This window comes from Andrena cerasifolii, chromosome 7, assembly GCF_050908995.1.
Source record: "Andrena cerasifolii isolate SP2316 chromosome 7, iyAndCera1_principal, whole genome shotgun sequence".
In the NCBI taxonomy this organism is placed as follows: Eukaryota; Metazoa; Arthropoda; class Insecta; order Hymenoptera; family Andrenidae; genus Andrena; species Andrena cerasifolii.
The window spans coordinates 8,339,441-8,360,576 of record NC_135124.1 but is presented as its reverse complement, the minus strand read 5'-3'; the positions used below and the strand labels follow the sequence as shown (position 1 = coordinate 8,360,576).

The 21,136-nt window shown below is 50.9% G+C and overlaps 1 protein-coding gene across 5 annotated transcripts in view; it reads left to right on the top strand.

The window, feature by feature from the left end:
* The window catches only part of Ds (dachsous cadherin-related 1), a 291,395-nt gene that overhangs the window by 220,971 nt on the left and 49,288 nt on the right, over positions 1-21,136 (top strand). For 4 of the 5 annotated variants that reach the window (XM_076817177.1, XM_076817182.1, XM_076817181.1 and 1 more), the window contains one exon: positions 20,192-20,372. In XM_076817177.1, coding sequence (XP_076673292.1) covers positions 20,192-20,372 — 181 coding nt within the window. Of the gene's footprint in view, positions 1-19,737; positions 19,958-20,191; positions 20,373-21,136 lie in introns of those variants that run through there. The other variant, XM_076817180.1, reaches the window with a different exon arrangement.

Here is a 21,136-nt window from a genome sequence, read left to right as displayed (position 1 = left end):
GGTACACGCGTGTAACGACGCGCGATTCGACGGTGTAACTCACGACTCGACCTCGGCCTCGGTCCCTCGGCTCGAAGCTAGCTGGAATATAGCGAGTGCGTAGAGGCCTCAGGGAGTGTTGGACGCGTCCTGATGCCGCGTGCGCTACACGAGCGGCGGAGACCCGTGAATCGTGACCCGCCGCGCGAGACGAATCAACCGGGAGAGCTAAACCACTCGGAAGGATTAAATTCAATTTCCGACACTCATCCTGCGGGGGATAGAGCGGAAGAGTTGGCCGGGGGGGATGGAGTAAATAGAGGAAGAAAACGTCGATGATGATCCTTGCTCATCCAGCTGGAAAGGATCGTTCTTTATTCGCCGCGCTATCTCACTCCGCTTGCCCCGATCCTATTCCCCCGCTAGCGCGATGTCCGCTCACCCCTGGCCGTTTTTCCTTCATTCGCAGCCACGTCATTAAGATCGAATAGTGTTTTAGTTCTAGCTGCGCGATATTCATCGCCCGGCCGCGGCCGGGGACCGATCGCCCGATCTGGTATGGGGTTTCGCGTGCTTGGCCGCGCTCGCGATGCGGATAGGGAAGATTGCCGCTTCTATCATTTTGCGCGGACGTATAATTAAACGCTATTAAGATTACGCTGGCGATCGTTAACGGGGGATGGGGGAAGAAGGGTTCCCATTGAGTGGGACGAGAGAAGTATTCACTGGTCACGAGGCGAACCCGTGTTTCTTCGTAAATACCCGCACGGTGGACGCGCTAATAGCGCCGATAATACATCAGCGTTATCCGACCGATTAATTGTGCGTGCGTGTGTGTGCGCGCGGTATGCCTGAGATTCCTCGCCCAGCGTCCCTTTTCCCGCTGACGTGGCGATATTATACACTGTCAGGTTGTTTGAAAGTCGCGCAGATTGCTTCGACACGGCGCGCAGTGGGGGGATTTTGCGACTTTTTGGCAGAAAGTACAGAAATGAAATTTTTTAATTTTACAAATTTAATGCAAACGTCAATTGAAGAACTGTATACAGTTTCGTGGTCGAAACCTGGGAACTTATTTTTAATATATAAAATTCACCACTTTTACGTTCTAATATATTGAGAAACTAAATTATCCGAGAAACAGCACTTACAAAAATTACGAACGATAAAGATTTTTTTATTATTTACATTTATACAATTTTTTCTTTGTTGGAGCATGCCTCTGCTACAGTGCAGCAGGGCATAGCAGAAGGGTTATCGCTTCTGACGACAAACAATCAAACAGAGGATCGAAGCTGAATAAAATCGTTTAAAAATGAATAAAAAGGTTTGTAATGTGTAACATGTGAACCAGTCTCGGTCAGAGTTATGTCGCATGTTAGACAAGACACAGTGAATCGTGTTTAAAAAATGCATATAATTACAAGATTAGCAAGTAATAATTGTATTTCTAGGATCAAAATAGTCCAACGTAAAATAGAAACGAAAATCATTGCAGGATATTATGGGATTGCTAACTATTTTATGTATTGAAAATTGATTCTCATATGAAAAGGTTATTTCTAAAACACTACTTCAAAAATTGCATAAATTGCGTATTAAAAACCGAAACATAATTATTTTGAGGACAAAAAGATATCTTACGCACCAGCAGGAATTGAATCCATGCCTTCAAATAATTTTCATATCTTTGGATAACACAATATAAGTGTTTGAAGCAACTTGAAAATCTGGATATTAATCCACAAATGTTTAAATAAAATAATTATCTTTGCGATCGGTCTAACCTCGCATGGACATAAACATTCGCGAGTCTACACCAGCTTTGTATTAAAACATTTAACAGTAAAATCGGTGGCATTTGATACTCATATTACTTCCCCAATTGACATTTGCATTTATTTTGTCTAAATTGAAAAATTTATATTCGTGGATTTCGCCATAAAATCGCGAAATTTCCCCACTGTGCGTCGATAGATCTCGTTGCAATTTTTGCGGGCGAGCGAGAGGCATGGGTGGAGGGTTGGGTAGGGGCGGGACGAGCAAAAGGACGAGGAAGAAGAGGCACTTATACTAATTCTCTTCGCACGGCCGAACGGTAGTTTGGTTTTTGTTGGATGGCGAGCACTTAGCCCAGGTGTCCGTACGCTTTGCCCGCGCAAACCTGTCCGCGATTCGTTGATGCGCTGGCCGATCGGCGTGCGTGCGCCGCGTGGAGAGAGAGCGAGAGAGAGAGCGAGAGGGTGGGCACCGGCTCGTACATCGACTGCGAGGATTCGGATCCCCGGGCGAAATGGAACGAGACGGTGAATATTCGTGGCACCGGTGCGGTGTGCCGAGCCGCGCCGCGCCGCGGAGGTTGTTGCACGCGAGCTCGCCTGCCCGGCAACGAGAGAGGGAAACCGGAAGAGGAAATTGTCTTAACCATACTGTTCGTAGGGGGTATAAATAAGACGCGGCTCGTACTCTTTATGAAAATTGCTCGGTCGCAGAAAATTGTCGAGCGAGCTGCACGGCAACGAGATAAATAAAAGATTCCGTATGCATAATGAATGCAACCGGGGGAGATTCGGAGCGGATATTTCATTGCGCTTTCGGACAGGGCTCGGCGAAAGCGCGGGCAGCCTGGAGCGAGTATTTGTCGTGCGGTCGACGAGCTTCTTGACAAAGGAAGGAGGGTAGTTTGGAAGCGTGCGCTTCGAGATCGCCTGCGCCTCTTTGTGCCGAGGCCCCGATCGTTTCGCGCCTCGTTCGAGTCTGCTCGCGCATAAGAACCGTGCTCGCGCGCAATCATTTCCTCGGAGGTTTCGAAGCGGTGGATCTCCGCTCGGAGGACCCTCCCGTGGGCAAAAAGACGATCAGGCCGGGCACGTTAGGAGCGTAGATCGGCCACGGTGGTTGGCCGGACCGTGAGATTAACCCGCCGCTCGGCCCAGAGCTCAGCCTAGCAATATCTTACGTAGGCGCTGCGGGTCTACGTGGGCCGGCGTGTAACTCGACTATATCCAGCCACCAAGTACACGTTTCGCTCGGTAGGCACTGTGGGCAGGAGGGAGCGCGTCGTGGAAGTACAGTAGCGGCAGCCCGGGGCATCACCACGAAGGGCACCTCATTATTTATCGCGATATCAACCTATATTTCACACACATCTGCACGCTCGGGCGTGGAAGGGTGGCGAGCAGGGAAAGGGGAGGTTCGGAGGGAGAAGGAACGAGACACGAAGGCGAGACAAAGATCGTGTACGTCGCTCGTCTCTTTGTACCTTCCCCTCCGCGCCCTCCCTTGCTTCCTCTCTCGCTCTCTCCAGCTATCACGCCCCTTTTCTTTTGCCACCTATTCCCCCCTGCACTTACGTAACCGAGAGTCTTACACCTGTACGCGTGCGGTTCGAGGCGACCACGCAGGTCGCAGCACCACCCCGCACACGGTGTATCCAAGCTTTCGTTTTTCCGCGTCAGTCTTTCTAGGATCATATCGGCTCGTGCATCTCGCCACCTTTCTAGCCGAACGATCGAGACGCGGACGAAAGCGGCTGGCCGCGTTATCGCGGGAACGAGGGGGGTTGCGTAACGAGAAGCGTTTGTTGCGCGGTTGGAAGGAACGGCGCGATGTCGCGAACAAAAGTCTGGCGCGCCAGGGAATTTCGACGCGCGCAGAGACGGTGTTATGTAGGGTAAGCAGGCCAGTGGATGGAGGGAGCCGGTAGATGGACGAATTGTTGGTTAATCGTTAATATTGAAAGAACTAGAGTTTTAATCTAAATTATTGTTTTTTTTATTTTGTAGAAAAGCGTTTGTTGTTTTATAATACATTAATATATTTATTGATTTTTTTTTGTTTGCGAAAAAGTATTTATATGTACGGTCTTACGTCAGTATGCGCTAGTCGCTCGATTTTTGGTAGCCATTGCTCAGCGTATTCGTGTCTTCAAGTTAATAAAACGATCGAACTTATAAAAATGACTGTCCATGTACTGGTATGGACTTTCTAACCGAAAACCAGTAGATGGACAGAATATAATTTAACCTTTTATAGAACCTTTAATTGAACCAGAATATAATTGAATAAAAAGAAGCTTACCACATTCGTAACGCCATTATTTTTTTAATGTATTTAATTATATAATAAAGGCGTACTTCTGATAAATTCAAACAAAATTAAAAACACTTTTTTCGTAACAAAAAATTAACTACATAGATCATAGAACACCAAAAATAAGTATATGAATATATATTTTTACTTTGTGCCACTACGAAAACATTAAAAAAAGTTACATGTCAAATCGGGACAGTCCTACACGATCCAGGACGTCTGATCACTTTAGGATAGATACAACCTCCCTTTATTTGCACTCTGGGGCAATAACCTCTTGCACAGTTTTCGGACAATGAAAACTGCATACGTTTTTAATTTTTATGAAATAAACTATATTTTAATAAAAAATGCCTTAATCTAGGAAACTACTATAGCTAATAAGCCTTTTATTTGTCTAGCCAGATACCCGTCCATCTATTGGTTCTAAACTGTTCATCTACTAGCCCTATAGTCCATCTACATGAATTTTCATAATTTAATGCTTAAACACATTAATTTTTTTACTTACAGTAATTCTTTCTCTAAATTTATACATTTTTACGCGATATGCTATTGTTTTCTTCTAAAACAACAGATATTTCTAAGAAACACCTTGACGTAAACATCGGAATCCGCTAAACCGTCCATCTACTGGCCTGCTTACCCTACCGAGACGCGGGGCTCGTGAACGAAGAAGCAAGGCCCCCCCGCGGGCCACCGCGAGTGACAAATTGTTTTTCTTTCTACCGTGCGCCCGTGGCCCGCGGCCCGTGGCTTTCTTGTGCCACAAAGATGCCCGGCACGATAATGTTTGCTCGGCTGTGCACGGTCGGCGGAGAGATCGCCGCGAGTCGCGCGAACGATTAGACGCGGACAGCGTCCCCCGGCCGGGTGGATTGAATTTTCCTTCGCGTATGCGAGATCGTTATCTCGTCATCGCGGCGAGCGTTTAAAACGCGCAATTTGCTGAAATATTCGCCGTGCACGTGGAACGAACGCTGTTAGCGCGCGTGGACGAAAAGATCGAAGACGCTTTAGCATACGCGCGCCCCTCGGAACCGATAGAGTCGGAGAGGGAGCGACGCGACTGGGCGGAGAGAGAGATCCGAATGCGATCCAAATGCAGCACGACTGGTTCTCCTCGCGCGATCGCAGAGAATCTTAAGCACCTGCCACTTAAGGACCGGATTGCTCCGCGGGAATGAGAGAGTAGGCTGAGAGCTGCGGCGATAGAAGAGACAGAGAGAGACGAGGAGGAGAGAGAAAAGGGAAAGGAGCCAGGAGCATCGAAGATGTCCTTAAGGATCGAACGTTCCCCGGGTCTCTATCCAGCGTAGGTACACGCGAATATTTGACAAGTATGAGATGCGCGTAAGGAACTTTCCCTTCCACGTCTCTGTCGCGACGGTTCTGGACAAGGGTGGGGACCAAAAATCGGGGGACGGAAATAATCGATCGATCTCTCGGCGAAGATCCACGGGGTCGTAAACAACCTACGTACGCTCGCCTCGTTGATTCTCGTGGCTCGCGTTCCGCAGTCTATGGCGACGCAGAAAAAGGAGCAACAATGGCCGATCCTCCCGGCTCGTGCTCGAACATGGTCTCTGCAGGCTGGATGCACTGGTTTAGCGGCGCCGTGGCGCACGGCGCGACCGGCGATGAAATCATAAATTGGTGAACGCCAGGCCGCCGGCACTGATAGCGAGCAACCAATAATTATGCTAATACATACATCGTAATGCATCCAAAGAGGCGGTCATTCGTACGTGTACATCGCAGGCTCGCGGGGTCCGTCGGGCCCTCGTGGTTCGCGACTCGTCGCGGCGTTGATTCGCGCGCGAACCTCCCCGGCTGCCCGGAGCCTGCCGAGCTCCTCCGTTTCCGAATGCGAACGTTGATTCATCGTGACACGCCGGACCAGTCGGTCCGAGGAAAAGGCGTGAACGTCCGAGGGGAGTGCTCGTTAAGGCATTTGTTGCACACGCGAGAACAGTCCGCCGGGTTGGAAAAACGTGTCCGGCTCTTGACGCGCGGCGATAACGGGACGAGAGGCGAAAGATGAAAGGGAGAGATGTTGGGAGTCGTTGGTTTTATACGGCGAACGCCGCATCTCGTCGAGCGGCGGCGTTAATCAGCGCTCCGCTGGTCGACAAGATTAACGCCATTAACGCGTATGGGCCCGAATTAAGAGGATAATATCACCGCGGCTGTAATAGGACTCGGCAAATTACGCCGAATGGCTCGGTAATCTATTAAGATAAGCTGTTGCTTTACATCGCTCTACCTGATCCTCTCCCTCGCCACTTTAGATCCTCTTCTCTGTCGCGCGTGCGGCCTCTAATCCTCGCGGACCACCGATCCTCCCTTGGAGGGGCATTTCCGGCGCGTATAAAGCATCGCGTAAATCCCTTGTAATTTACATTGTTCCTGGACACTTGGTTACCTTTACGAGGCTTTGCGTCTAAGCCACTCGCGAGTCAACACCCTCGACGACTTTTCCCTGAAATTTACCCTGCGAAGAAATTAAAGGGACAAGCGTCAACACGTAGCTGGATGTTTTATTTTTATTTTGTTATTACTACTCACGGGATAAAGCCTTTCGTACAGCAGAGATATAATGCGGGGAGACATAATACATATATGACAAATATACAATTCGAAGAGGACGAAAGAGGGTGTACAGTGACTCGCATTAATATTCGGACAGTTTTTAAAATCGCATAACTTTTTTAGAATTGGTCCAAACAACTTGAATTTTTTTGAGAAACTGGAAGGACTAGTTTGCTAACTGACGCGTTTCGTCGTTTTGAAAAAAAAATGTATTTGGTTGGAATAGTAAAAAGAATAGTAAAGGTCGATTTTTAAACTTTTTTTTCTGAGCTTGTAATGAAAATTAAAAAAATCCCGTTTTGTAGATTGCAGTAAGTTGTATACGTGCCTAAAATTTCATCAAAATCGGTTAACGTTGCTCCGAGCTACAAACGTTTAAAGATCGCAGAATAAGGTCGAGAATTTTTTTATGGAATTATTAAGATTCCACCTTTCTTTTAAAAAATGAAGGAGGAACTTTCCTTCATTTGAACGCCGAGGGTTTTAAAGTTAACCTACCTTAAAAGGCCGCAGTAATACCCCCACCTAGCCCACCTCCAGTGAAAAATTGACCGACAATTACAGCCAGGTACCACAACTCTAACACTGAAATTCACGCAGTGCGAACTTTTACCCCGTCTCTACTCTACTAGTTCCCTTCTATTAGCGTCCGCACTCAGCGCCTCGATGGGCCGATCATTTAGATTGGCCGCCGATGAAACGCGAGCTTAATTTTCCCGGGTAATGACGGCCGACCATCCATTTAACTCGTTACCGCGGCGGAGCGTACGCGAAACACGGCCGTTTACGAGCGCGAGATTGACCAGGCCTGCGCGGAACGTTCGCTCGATCATCGCCGGGATCAATTAATTACAGAGACAACCGGGGACACCTTCCATTAATTCGTTTCTCGTAACAATAAAGAATTCCGTATCGACGCGCCCGCGTCTTTAACGACGACGATCGAGGACCTGTTCTCGCGGCAGACGGAAAAAATGGGGCTGCCTTGGAATAAATTTAACGGACGGCACTGTGTACCGGGCAGCGTGGATCGATCGTTACCGATTTTTCTTGCGGCCGAAAGAAGTTCCTGCGAGCGCGTTTCTCGGTTTATTACGGTTCAGAGCCAAGGATAAAGGCAAGGAAAGAGAGCGGTACTGGCGGAAAGGCCGAGGACTCGGCCGGTCGCGAAGCGGAGGCAACAAAAATGCGAATCAGGTTTCCCGCGCTCCCATTAATCTCAGAAATTCCCCGTCGTCTCGGGCGCGACGCTTCCACCCGTACACGCGAATCCACCGCGGGCACATACGTACGGGCTCCGAGCTGAATTCGCGCAAAGGCCTGTCGAAAAGTTGAGGTCATTTAAATCGGACGCAACCCAGGCTGTTTCTAGTCGCGAGTGGACGAGAGTAAGGTAACGTCGGAGGCGCCGTGCCGCCGATATGCCGCGGGCAGGTGAACAAACACGGTTTTTCGTTTATTACGATGCAACCGATCGAGTAAAACGTGACTCGCGGCGCGGCGCGGTGCAGCCTGGCGCGGCTCGGGCCCAGCGCTGTCAGGGAGCAGGACTGATCGAGCCCGGGCGACAAAAACGCGGGCCGGATTCCCCGTGGTCCCATTAATCTTCAAAGTTCTCGCAATTCCACGAAGGCGAAGCGTGCGAAGTCGCGGAGCCGATTCTCGCTGGCTCGTCCTCGATTTCCCTTCGTCCCTCTTGAAATTCCGCTTGTCCGTGGAGCCGCGGGCCCAGGCTACGGGGACTAATGCGTTATATCGATTACAGACGCGTTCTTATTACAGGGAGAGCCGTTACCACGATAACCTGCCACGGGCAAGAACAGTTGGCGACCCCGCGGACGTGCGCGCGTTCGATTCGCGAAAAGATATGAACGCGCGACGGTCGGTCGAGCGTAATAAATTCGTCTGGCTATATTGGGTGGCAAGTCGCGGCCGGAGACGCACGAGAACCGCGAGGGAAACCGTCGGCGGAGGAGATTTTTCACCGCTCGGGAAGGGGCACGAGGGGTGGCGAGCGGTGAAAAGAGAGAAAAGGCGCGGGTTATTCAGAGACGCGATTATTAATCGGCACGATCGATTAAATCGCAATGGGATACGGCCGATTGCGTGCGCAGGATCAATAATATCGCGGACGGACTTACAAGGCGCAAGGGGATCCTTTAATGCGAGGATAGGTGTATCGATTATTGCGATCTCGTTTATCCGGCTGTTCTTTTGCCGGCCACTCTGCTGGCCAGCCGATCGCGGGCTGCCTTCCACGATCGCGGATTGCCCGAGAACGGTCCCGCCGCAATTACTCCGAACACTCTCGGAACTACCAGCGGCGCATCGATCATTCCAAATCCTCCGTCCCTCTCCTGCTCGGACTGGACGCGTCGGCACGGTTTGGTCGCGTCCCCGAAGACCATTCCCACTGTCGCGGCGCAGAAGCGGGATAAAAGAAGGTCGGGGGAGGGACGCTGGCCAGGCGATACCTACTGTTATCGCGGGTAATCAACGAGCAGAGGAGAAAGGGTCGAAAAGGTAGCGGGTGTCTCTGGACCGGTCCGTAGATCGTATTCTATTGAGACAAACCACGCGAACCGACGACGGCCGATCGGAACGAAGGAAGGTGGAGAGGGGCTAGCGAGGGAAGGACTATGGAAGGCACGCCACGAACAACACCAGACAGCTATCTTAATCGACGACCTTTCTCTTAACCCGCCGATGGTTGCGCGGCACGCTCGGCCGACAGTTGCATTTCCACGAGTCGCTTTCGAGGAAGGGCCGTCGCGAACGAGCCGCGAGGGAGAATAAGCGGCGCGCGGTGGAGGAAGAGTAAGGGAGAGCGCGGAGGAACGCGGAATCCGAGGCCGGGAATCAGGAATCGGGAATCGGGAATCGAGAATCGGGCAACGGGGCAACCGGTCGGGGAACGGCGCGGCGGGCTGGACGGAGGGACCAGCTACGCGTGGGCGGTTGCCGAATAATAATAAACTGGTCTCTCCTTGGCCTTCGCGTCGGTCCGCGAGCTCTTCGATCCTCTTTGTCTCCGCTTGTATTTATATTCTTCGCTTCTTCTTTTTTTTTATTTTCTTTTTCGCCGAGCGGCTCGCCCGAGATCGTGCTTTCAGGGCTCTCGTAAAAGTCTGAGTTATTCGGAGGGCTTTCGTCGATAAGTTCGCGCCGAGGGAGCCTTTATCGATACGCCGTGTACTTTGTCGTTGCTCGCGCGGCGCGGCGTGGAATTAAAACGTTACACCATCGTTTAACGATCCGCCCGTGGAGAATTCCTTGCGAGCGGGCAGCGATTGTGTATTATAAAGTCACGGGCGGAACGTTAATTGCCCGTCGAGAGCCGCTAACCATCGAAAGCGCTCGTAACGCGGGGCTTGCGCGATAGTTTCCGTTTCCCGAGCTCCGAACCTCTCGCACCTTAGCCCAAGGTCGCGTTGCAGTCCTGCGACGCGGTGGACTCCAATTACCGGGGCCCGGTACACGCCACTTTTGACTCGGTTAATACCTACGCGTAAAGACGTCGCGTAGTGTCGCGCAACCAGTCGCGCGCGTTTAAACTGCAGATTTAACTGTCGACGTACGCCCACGGCTCGTATATACCGGCCGATTGTGCAGGCAGATTACTAACGAGCTCTTCTGCACCCTAGTATCCTTCGCGCTTGGTTATGAGAGCAGGTAGGAGCGATAAAGGGAGAAACAAGAGGAGGAAGCCGCGAGTAGCCGGCAGGAATGTGGCGATTCGAGCGGTGCCGAGAAAGCTAGGCTTCGTCCGGCCGCACAGTGGTCGGGATAGGGGTAGTTAGCGACATTCGTGTCTAACTTTTAAACTGGCAAAGATATCGGAATGAAATTTGCGCCAAGAAACAGGAAAAGATTATCCCTTTCTAATGATTTATAATTGATTGTCTTGTGCGTTTATTTAGTGTTTCTTTTTACAATTTTTTTCTACTTAATTGTTTTAAAAAAATAGTGAGTTTGGAGGGATTTGTGGTGGGGGAAGTGGATTTGAGCAGCTAAACTCTTTGCCTCGACTGCATCTTGACGATAAAAATTGCAATTTCTAGTGGTATTCCTATGCTTAGTCAAGTAACCCCGTCCGACATTGTCAACGTGTTAAGGGTCGTACGTACGAAACCTCCACGCACCGGATAAAATAAAATACCCTAAATTATAGTGAATGTATCACGTTTCCACAAAATATTCATGAAAAAACATCAAGCAATACTTAGTGGACAAAAATTCATAAATAGTCGAAACAGAAATATTTACTTCTCGCCGAGCTTTTTAGATTTTTCATTCTCACTGACAGAACACGCAAGTTTTTGTCACGATGACACTTTAAATGGCAAGCTGGTCCTCCATATGCTTCAATATCGCGAATCGCAGCATAATTTATAACATAATACAACAATTAAAGGGAATTAGTCAACTACCCTCGTTAGTCAACTAGCCCCTACTGTACATCCAGTAGATTTCGATAGGAGAATGTTAATTTTTCGGCCGAATGTCCCCTACTACCCCTATTCCGAGCACTGTGGGCCGGCCCAATGTGTCCGTCCGTCCTACGGCTGTATCTATTGACAGTTTAATCGATTCGGTAGTCGGCGAAGCCAGCGGTCATTAAACGGTCTCTCGGGGTTCGTTTTTCGACCGGCTCCTCTCGAGCAGTTTTGCGCGTGTTCGTGTTCGGTCGGAGGATGAGGCGGTGCCTCGCGGGGCGGCGCAGCACGGCGCGGCGGGTCGCTTCGTGTACGCGTTTGTATCTGAATTTCTGTGAACGATCCCGGCCGGTGACAACGAGACAAACGGCCGCTATTAGCCGAATGCCGAATTTGCGAAAAATAATCCCCGATCCCCCGGCGGACCCTCCCCGTGGCTCCGCTGCGCGGTGGTGCGACGGGAGGAGAGGCGATAACGAATGGCGGGGCATACGTCGCGGTGATAGCTTGACAAATATATATTAAACTATTTTAATGAGAAGTGGCCGCCATATCTCATCGCAATTACCGGCCACCGACCCGCCGCGCCGGGGGCCCCCGCTCGACTCGCCTCTCGGCCGGCTGCTCCGCGGCAAGAACACGCACCCCGAGAGCAAAGGTTAAGAGGAGGTCCCCGCGCAGCTCCGTTCCAAGGGGGAGCGGACGCCTGGTGTCGCGTCCCGGGGATCTCGCCTCTTTTGGATCGGCGGGACGATTGAATCCGTGAAACGCGACGGGCTCGCGCGATACCGCCGCGTTGATCGGCCGACAGGACGAGCGTCGCCGCGCGATCATCGACAGCGCGTACAAGCCCAGTGATATCCGTGACATTTCGATATTCCTTATCCAACCCCCATAGAAAATCAACGTCGATGAAACCGTTGTACTTCTTCGCGTGGCAGAATCCAGGAAGACGCGAGGAGGAAGAAGGAGGCTGAGAAAGGGGGTGGGTGAAAGGAAAAGCACACACAGAGAGAGAGGGAGAGAGAGAGAGAGGATGCAGGACGAGTCGTGGCTCGCAACCGACCCTCCAGGCAACACTGAGTGACAGCTCTATAGAGTTCGTCGGGTTGGTAGCATTGTGCGGATTTCCCCTTTCCTCTGGCTTCCCTTCGCGGTCACTTTTGCCGCGGCACTCTCGCGAGCTCGTATGTAAAGCGTGCGTCGTGCCGGCCTCGGTACTGCTCACGACATTTAGTACCGTACGTCGTGTATACCGGCTGTAACTGCTCGGCGACGACGAGCTCCGATGTACCCGTCGGACACCGCCGAGCTTCGATTATCTTCTTGCCGCGGAACGTTTTCGGCGCTCGCTGGCCAGTGGACTCGCACGAATCCGCCCTCCGTTCCTCGCAGCACTCGCCTATCGCGTCCGCGCGCTCCGTAACGCGAGCATCGCCAGCGAGGAATTCAACAACTCGCCGGGGCATCCCGCCCGTCCCGCCCATTGCCATTTCATCTCTTTCGTAATAACCGTTCTAAGCTCGCCGCGATGCAATTACCGCGAGATCCTAAGCGCTCTATTATCGGTGCTCGGTTCGGTTAAACGGAGCGGCAAACACATAAAACCGCGAATTCCAAGGCAGACACGCAACCCTCGCGGAGCGGTTATTGTGCGCGCCCGGGAAAAATCTCGGGTTCAATTAGTCCGCCGAGCCCGAGCCTCCGTTCGGTGGTACAGAGCGGACTGCGCCGCTTCGCTTCTTCCTTCTCCTCGTTTTTCCCGCCGCGGTTCGTTTCCTCCTTACTTTCGCCCCTCGCGATTTTTCACCGTCTATTTGCGGCCTACGTTGCGGACACAGGCACGCATACGCGCTCCCGAGCAAAGGAGGGGAACGAGGGCCCGAGCGAGGAGACGCGTAGGTCGAAGCGAGACCGAGGGGCCGCGAGAGAAACGAGAAAGGCGACGGGAGCCCGCGAGTGGTGCGGAGAGTGCACAGAGTGCACGGTGTGCTGGGAAGGGAGGAGGGCGGCAAACACGCGCATATTTATTTATGCAAACGGAATACGCATCCAGCTAATTGTGCGGTCGCACACCCGCGGTGACTCACGTGACGGCTACCCGGGCATCGTTCCTGCATGTCAATTCGCGTGACAAAGGGTCGTGGCGCGTATAGCCGCCGTCCACCCACGAAACTTCCGGTTCGTCCTCGATCTTGCTCTCTCTCTCTCTCTCTCTTTCTCTCTCTCACTCTCTCCCTTTCTCTCTGTCTCTCGTAGATAGCCGGGTGGCTCGCGTGCGCGCGGCACCTTGGCATCGCGTGGTCGCGCAATTAGGCGCTCTTATGTGCAAATGACAAGAATTTTAAATGCGCCTACAACAGATAAAAACTGTGTACGTAACGAGCGGCGAACGAGTGTTTCCTGGAATCGGGACCGTCCAGGAGCGATCCAGCTGTACATCTACTATTCACGATTTCTTAGCCGTTCCGAGTACGAGCCTCTTTCAGCCACCTCGCCTTCTCCTCCCCCGCGGGGGAGGAACGAGAGAGCGCTCGCGTGGAGGACAGGAGCGCGGCCTTCCGGCCCCGATGTCCAGAGGAACGCGCGTTAGGTTAGGAAGGAAGAGTGAAAGGATCGCGGGGAATACTCGTGGCACCGGTGGACGACTGTCAGTCCATCAGAGAGTCGGCGAGCCGGGAATACCGAGGATGGCTTCTCGGCTTACTCGACCAACAGCTCTATCTGTCGAGCTCGGGAGGGCAAAAACCGGCGGCCCGCGTGGTCGCACGCACGACCAACGGAAAGTACCGGGACGACGGGGGGTTAGGTACCTAACCCGAGATACAGAGAAAAACCCTTGGATACCGCTCGCCCGTGTCCTGGGGGGAGGGTGGGCGGTGGTAGGGCGCAAGGACGAGGAAGGCCGGGCGACACTTGACGATAGGAGGGCCCACAGCATTATCTCGAAAGGCGGCTCGCAAGAAGCCGCGATACTCCGGTTTCCGATGGGCAACGGTAAGCCGCGGCCAGGTGCCCGGACGTCAATGAGGAATTTCGCTGGCGCGACAGCTAATAACTGCGAGACGAGTAATCCCGTGAGCAGGATACGCGTTAACACGTTCACTGTCGCGCGCGTTTACAGTGAAATCTCCTTCAGACCACGAGTACCGCTGTACGAAGCGTATTCTGCTGGGTATTCACGCTGATATTTAAAAATGCGAATCGCTGATTGTCGCAAGAATAACCTCCCGCCCCGTTTGTTTTCATGGTATCATTCTCGGTCATTTATTTTCGTTAGTTCGCATTTCTTTCTCATCTCCCCACTGTACAGGATCAGTTCGACTCTTTGCCGAGTAACGAGCGGTATAACTTAAAATCTCTACCCTAATTCGTTGAAATGTCGAAAAGAAAAAGGGGAAACTTATTTGTTAGAGACTTAAATAGCAGTGAACAAGAAAGCTTCTACGAGGCTCACACAAATTCAAATAGCTTTGTATAGAATGTTTTAAAGTTTTGCATTCTACATAATTTTCTTAGTAAACCATTTTCGTATTGCTTTTATAACAATAGTTTATACTAAAAAATATTCTATTATGAATTTAAGTTATATTAATAAGTATAGTTTATATTAATTAATATTCAATAGTTTTCTTACTTCCTCTGCGAAATATCTTTTCAAACACATACGAATGTTCTGCGCAAGTAGTGACGCGGCCTGATCAGAAAGTTTACTGTCATCCGAATACGGGTGACGTGGCAGTCAACGTGTTAATTGGCGGGGGAAGGACTCGAGGGCGATATTAGTGTCTCGCTGATGAGACGCGAGATAAATGGCACGGTGTGCCAGCTTCTCCGCCGTTTCGCAGGGACGCAACGTTGGGGTCGCAGGCGCGCGTACATTGGGTAGGTACGATCGCTCCAGTTCGCTTCGGTTTTATGGATCACCGGGGAGGATTACGCGACCGCTCAAAGGAAGATAGTACTTGCCTTTGGGAGGAGTGATTTAGTGACCCAACGATCTGAAGGATAATCGTATGAAATATGGTTGTGTGGTGGCGCGGCAACGATCGCCGCGCAGTGTGTACACACGGCGAATGGCTGGTGCGCGGCATCGTTGACCTCAGGGAATGCGCGGCCTTTCGAGCAGCTTAATGCGCGGGAATTTCATACAATATTAAGGAATATTTTTTCCTTACGAAGGGAAATACTGAAAGGCGACGCTATTAACTCGTTGAATCGCTCGCATTAATCAAGTCGCGAGTGCGTCGCGAGTTTTTGCGGCGGGCTCGTATCGCGCAACGACTCGACGCAGCGCCTCAGTCCCAGCCTCTTCCGCCGTTTGTCGACAGAGGCGAGGCGAATGCGAGCCCACGATTGAACTGTAAAGCCCCGCCAACGAAGAAACAAAGCGGACGCTATTAGATAGCCCTTGCAGCACAAAGGAAACTCAAAGCGATCTATATTGAACCGCAGCGCGGGATCGCGAGCGCTGCAAACCGGTCTAGCAATTACGCAGGAGATCGATTATAGCCTCGTAATAGGGGCTTCTCGGCCATTGAGGAACTATGAATCTGTATCTGTACGAGCGAACCTTCCCCTAGTAGCACAAAATATTGAATGCATGTACATCCGATATTAAAAAGAGGTTCAATCTCTTTTTGATATTTAAATATACATACAATATTTATTCTAGATTTAGAAGCAAATATTTTTTCCAAACATACTGGAAATATTCATTATATATTATAAAACAAATTATTTTTCAAACATAAAGTAAACATTTATTTCACACTTTCTGAATATTTACTTTACATTTCCTAAATATTAATTTTACATTTCCTGAATATTTATTTCACATTTTCTGAATATTTACTTTTCATTTATTAAATATTAATTTTACATTTCCTGAATATTTGTTTCACATTTTCTGAATATTTACTTTTCATTTATTAAATATTAATTGTACATTTCCTGAATATTTATTTCACATTTTCTGAATATTTACTTTACATTTTTTAAATATATATTTTACATGTCCTGAATATTTATTTTGTAACTCTGAATATTACTTCCACATTTCCAGAATATTTGCTCTATATTTTCTGAATATTTCTTTTATATTCCACGAATAATTAGTTCATATTTTCAAAACATTTATTTCACATTGTCAGTATCTGTATATAATATATTGGATTCAACATTTTTGTCATATTAAAACGCGTGGCTAAAAAAAATTTGTTTAATATTTGGAAAAAATATTTAACCAACATGTTGTGCTACTAAACTCATATCTTCCCACAATAATTGCATCGCACACGCGAGTGCCCATCCATACGTTTTCCAAGACTCCTCCGAAATCGTCGTTCCTCTCTCTTCGCATCTTCTCCGCTGATATTTTCGTTGGCGAGCACCGCGGGCAATTACAGCCACGCGTAGCACCGCGTCCCATCGAAGAGGAATGGCGAATCCCGGGGCCATCTATTGCTGCTTAGACTCTTAGACGGCCGGTGCGGCCGGCGCCGAGGTGTATCGTCATCGCCGGTGCGGCACAAATAAAACTCAACATACCAGATGCGGTTCGCCGAGTCATCTGCGATTTACGGCGATAACTTTAGCGGCCGGACAATTTGTACCTGTAACAGGCGGGCTCTCTCGGCTTTGACCGCGTCGCGCGTCGTCGCGATGCGATGCTATGGCACGCCTCTGTCGCGCGACGAGCCCTAGAGGAAACGAACCGCGCGTGAACCGCCGCCACGACGCCGGACGTTAACAAGTTCGAGCCAGAGACATAAAAGGGCGGGTGGGATTTTTCTGCGTGCAAATCGGCAAGGGGAAACTCATTGGAAATTCGATAGAATCCCGCCCCTTCCGTTTGCCCAGCGCCTTTGTGCGCCGGACGTCTCTGAAAATGCGAGAGCTCGATTCTCCGGAAAGGGCGCGAGGTATTCGAGGTTCGAGCTGGCCGGTATTCAGCCGGAGCCGTGGACGTTGCTCGGCCTTTTCGAAGGAAACCCACGGCGGGATTGTATTCCGTATACACCCCGATTGAAATCGATATTCCCGGCAAGGTCGGCGCGCAACAAAACCAGCTGGAACAATGCATCGCGTGGTATATATTCGCCCGTGCAGCGGAATAACAGGTAAAACTGCTCGCGATTTAATACAGCTCCGGCGAACCAGGCCGGGGAGGGAGGAGCGCGTACTGCTCTCCCTTCCGCAGCCCCTGCGCCGTGCCGCTGTTCCGCGAGTGGCCGGCGAATTAGCGGGTAACGCGAATAAAGTGTTCGCGGAATCGGCCCCGGAGCCTCGTACGATTCCGGACGCGAGGATAATTGTCGGAACGGTCGTTGGAGTCAGGACGGAGACGGTCGCGTTAACAAAGGAACGGCTCGCGGGCGCCTCGATTATTTGATGGCTGACGAGAGATAGGGCGCGCGAGAATGCAATTTAGAAATGCAAATCTAAATTGGAGAATTATGCAGATGCGTGGACAGCGCTGACGCGGGGCGCGCGACGCTCGCCGAGCTAACGCGGCGTAAAGTAAACGAGTAAGAATTAATCTGTCGATGGAAAGTGAAACTATCGTCGCGCGCGATCATGAGTTATTGGATTAGCCGGGAAAATTGTGAACAGCGTGCTCGTAACAGGATACCAGCGCGCGAGAAACCGTATCACGCGGCATGTTTAATAATTCAGCGAAGTGAAACGTGCCCGATAATATCGTCCCCGTGAGTCATGGCTGGACGTCTTCGGAATAGATTACGCGTGCTGGAGATTAACCGGTAACGCTGGCGTAATGACGCGTTATTTCGATTGAGCGCGGAGGAGGGGAGGAAAGAATGGGAGTGGAAAGAATTTCTTCCTTCCGTACTGGCCCGTCGGTTTTTTCTTTCCAGTCCTTAAGCCGCCCCACGTCCTCGTGTTGTTCGCCGAGGGACTAGGGGGCCCCAGCGAGCCGCGGATACCACGCTACGGCTTCTCAAGGTGGTAACAGTGTTGGCGGGAAAGTTATTCGGCCAGCTGCCTGTAAATCATTCTTCGCGGACTCCTGCTTTATTATCCACTGTCTCTCTCCCTTCGGCTCCCAGCCTCCGTTCCTTCCTTTTTCTTTCTCTTCGTGTTTCGCGATGGAAGCTCACTTCTCTTTCTCCTTCCCGCGTGTACCTCGCTCTGCCCGAGCTGCTGGACGCGTTCCCGGCTGCTCCTCTCTCAAAGGAAAACTCACGAAACCCTCGCGCCCCAATTGTAAGGCAATTATTGGTAGCGACGAGTGGCTAAGTAATCGATCCTGGACGCGCGATCGGAATCGGATCTCGGTGGATCCACGTTCACGGGCGGAATGATTTCTCCGGTGAGCGCCCGGATCACGGCTAGATGCCCGGCGCGATACCTCGAACGCGAGAAGAAACTTTAAACTGTCATTAAGCCAGCTCTCGCCGCGTTAAAGGGTTCATTACCGTCCGCGGCTGGCTCGCGTCTCGATTTCTTCTGTCTCGAGTTCCCGACGATTGGCACACAACACGACTACCATCCCGCAAATTACGTCCCGCGCTGGTAAATTTACGAGTTCTCCCCTTCCTCCTCCCCCTCAACTGCGTTTCCACAATTCTCTCTGTTACTCGCATAGCGCGTTAAACCGGGGTCCGACCGATTGCGGCGCCAATTACCCTTCCATCGATCGATCGATCGTAATCTATCGGACACGCGGTACTTCCGATACCGCGCCGCCACGGGAATTAAAAACTTCTGCTTTACGTTTCACCCGGCGACGTTTAAGGTTGCCCTTTCAAGCGGACGAAACGCCAGCTCGTGTTGAACGCGTGTAGCGGACCCTGATGAAGAACTTAAGGGGTTACCTCTATCGTCAGGAGGTAGAAAGGGAATCGAAAGTTTGGGAATTTATTTCAGAAAGGACATGCGTATTTTTATGCAATGGTTTTTGTATTCAAATGAGGGACACTTTGACAGGTTATTATATTATGTTTTGGTGTAGAAGTATTTAGTTATTGCACAATTACAACTGATTTCTCACGCACGCTTGTAGGATGTGTAACTACGAAACAGCAGGTCCGAAATCAAATCTCATTTTCTTTATAGACTAAGCTCCAAGAACCATTCTTCGCACTGAAAATAATTTATTTTTCGTCACGCGTGCCTAAAACGATATTCAGTTTTGTAGACAATACGGCTAATAATATTCGGGATATACCGAGAATCTGAATGAGCTACTTTTCTTAATTTTTTGTTTGTAAATGTAATTTACGAATCACTTTAAAATTCATGATATCGTAGAGAAAGACTTAAATATGAATTTGCAATTTTATTTTTTACACAATATTGTTCAAGAACCTTATAAAATCTCAATATTAATTCAAATTATCGACGACTAGGTACCTGTATCGGTGACTGGGTTCAACTACCTTATACGAGTGTAATTTCCGTTGCACGATGCGAGTTAGCGTTCACGAGGCGGTCGCAGTTGGTCCCGCGCGGCCAGTAGTTCAGTCCGTCCTATGGTCAGACAGGCCAGCGCGGTTCGGCGCAGTGGAAAGAGTCGATCGAGTAGTTGCTTCCCAGGAAGCGTTACGCCGGCTGCGCTGAGGCCCGCCAGAGGATATGCTCGCGCGTTTTCGTGGGCAACGCCACGAAAGGCTGCAACTTGTAATCCATCGAGGATGGGAGGTGGCGATACGTGGTCGCATAAATAACCAGTGCTGGGAGCACTGGAGGCGTCCATCACCGCCTCCACGTCCGTCGTTATAACGTCTCCGAATCCTTTTCAGGGGAGAGGAGGCGAACGGGACACGCTCCGCGCTCGGAAATTAGTCACCGGGGCCGGCCATTACGAATGGACCACCTTCCTGACGATGCGTCGGGTATCCCGTTTCAGGAAGGCTGGACGAAATTAAACAAATCGCTGCGGTACTCGGCGGGCCCCCGACTTTAGAACGGCGCCGTGCTTTTCGCCAGGCCCGCCACTCGTGAATTCTCCCCGTTGTTAATCGATACCCTCCGGTCCGCTGGCACGTCCCTGTTTATTCAACTGGCCCGCGACACCCTGCAATTACCTAACGGCGCGCAATTAATTTGAAAATCTCGACCGTTTTCAGGTGCAGGCGACCGACCCGGATTGCGGCGTGAACGCGATGGTGAATTACACGCTGGCTGCCGGAAGGCTGGAGAACGAGCAGCTGACGGTGCGCAGCGACACGGGGGACATATGCGTCAGGACACCACTGGACAGAGAAGCCGCCCCCTATCTCGAGATTCCTGTGATCGCCACCGACAGGGGTACGTACATCCGCGCTGCGCAGCGGGCATCCCGCGGGAAAGGTGGTCCGCGCCAGGTTCCTCGAACCCTCGCCGGGGTATCTCGTAATTCTCGCCCGATATGTCGGTCGATTAGCTTCGGCGTACCGTAACGAATCTTCCGTGACCAAAATAGGAGGCCGTGAAGAAACGGCCGCGCGAACAATGCTTTTCCTCGGTCTTATCTCGTGCAGGGAGAGGCGGAGACGCAGAAACGAGGACGAAGAAGAAGCCACGGCGTGGCGACACACACGCCGGTAGAGGTGGCACGGGGAAGAAAAAGAACCGGGCGACGGCCACGGGAGCCACGGTGGTTGGAGTCACGGGGGAAGAGCTAGCTATCGCCGTGCCAAGATCTAGTAGCCCTGTAATGGGGTGTATGATTTATGTCGCCGGTGTACGCTGCGCCCATTTTCAACATCCTCCATCCTGGTCACCCTTAACGCCACAGGACAATGACTGAGGTGCATTGATCCGTCCTGCGTTGACCCTGCAGCAGGTAGCAGCTTCGTTATCGATCCGATCGGACGGCGCTTAAATAAATAGACGAAGCTGGCGGAGACTTGGGGCGAGGTGGTTCGGTTAACGGAGGAGCGTGGAATTAATAGGAGAATTAGAAGGCAAAGGAGAGGCTGCGGAGGAGAGAAGAATGATAGACCGTGCGGAAATGAAAGGAGGGAAGGATGAAAGAGCACGGTTAAAGGGGGGGAGCTCTATTGTTGGCTGCGTGCCGTTTTGCAAACAGC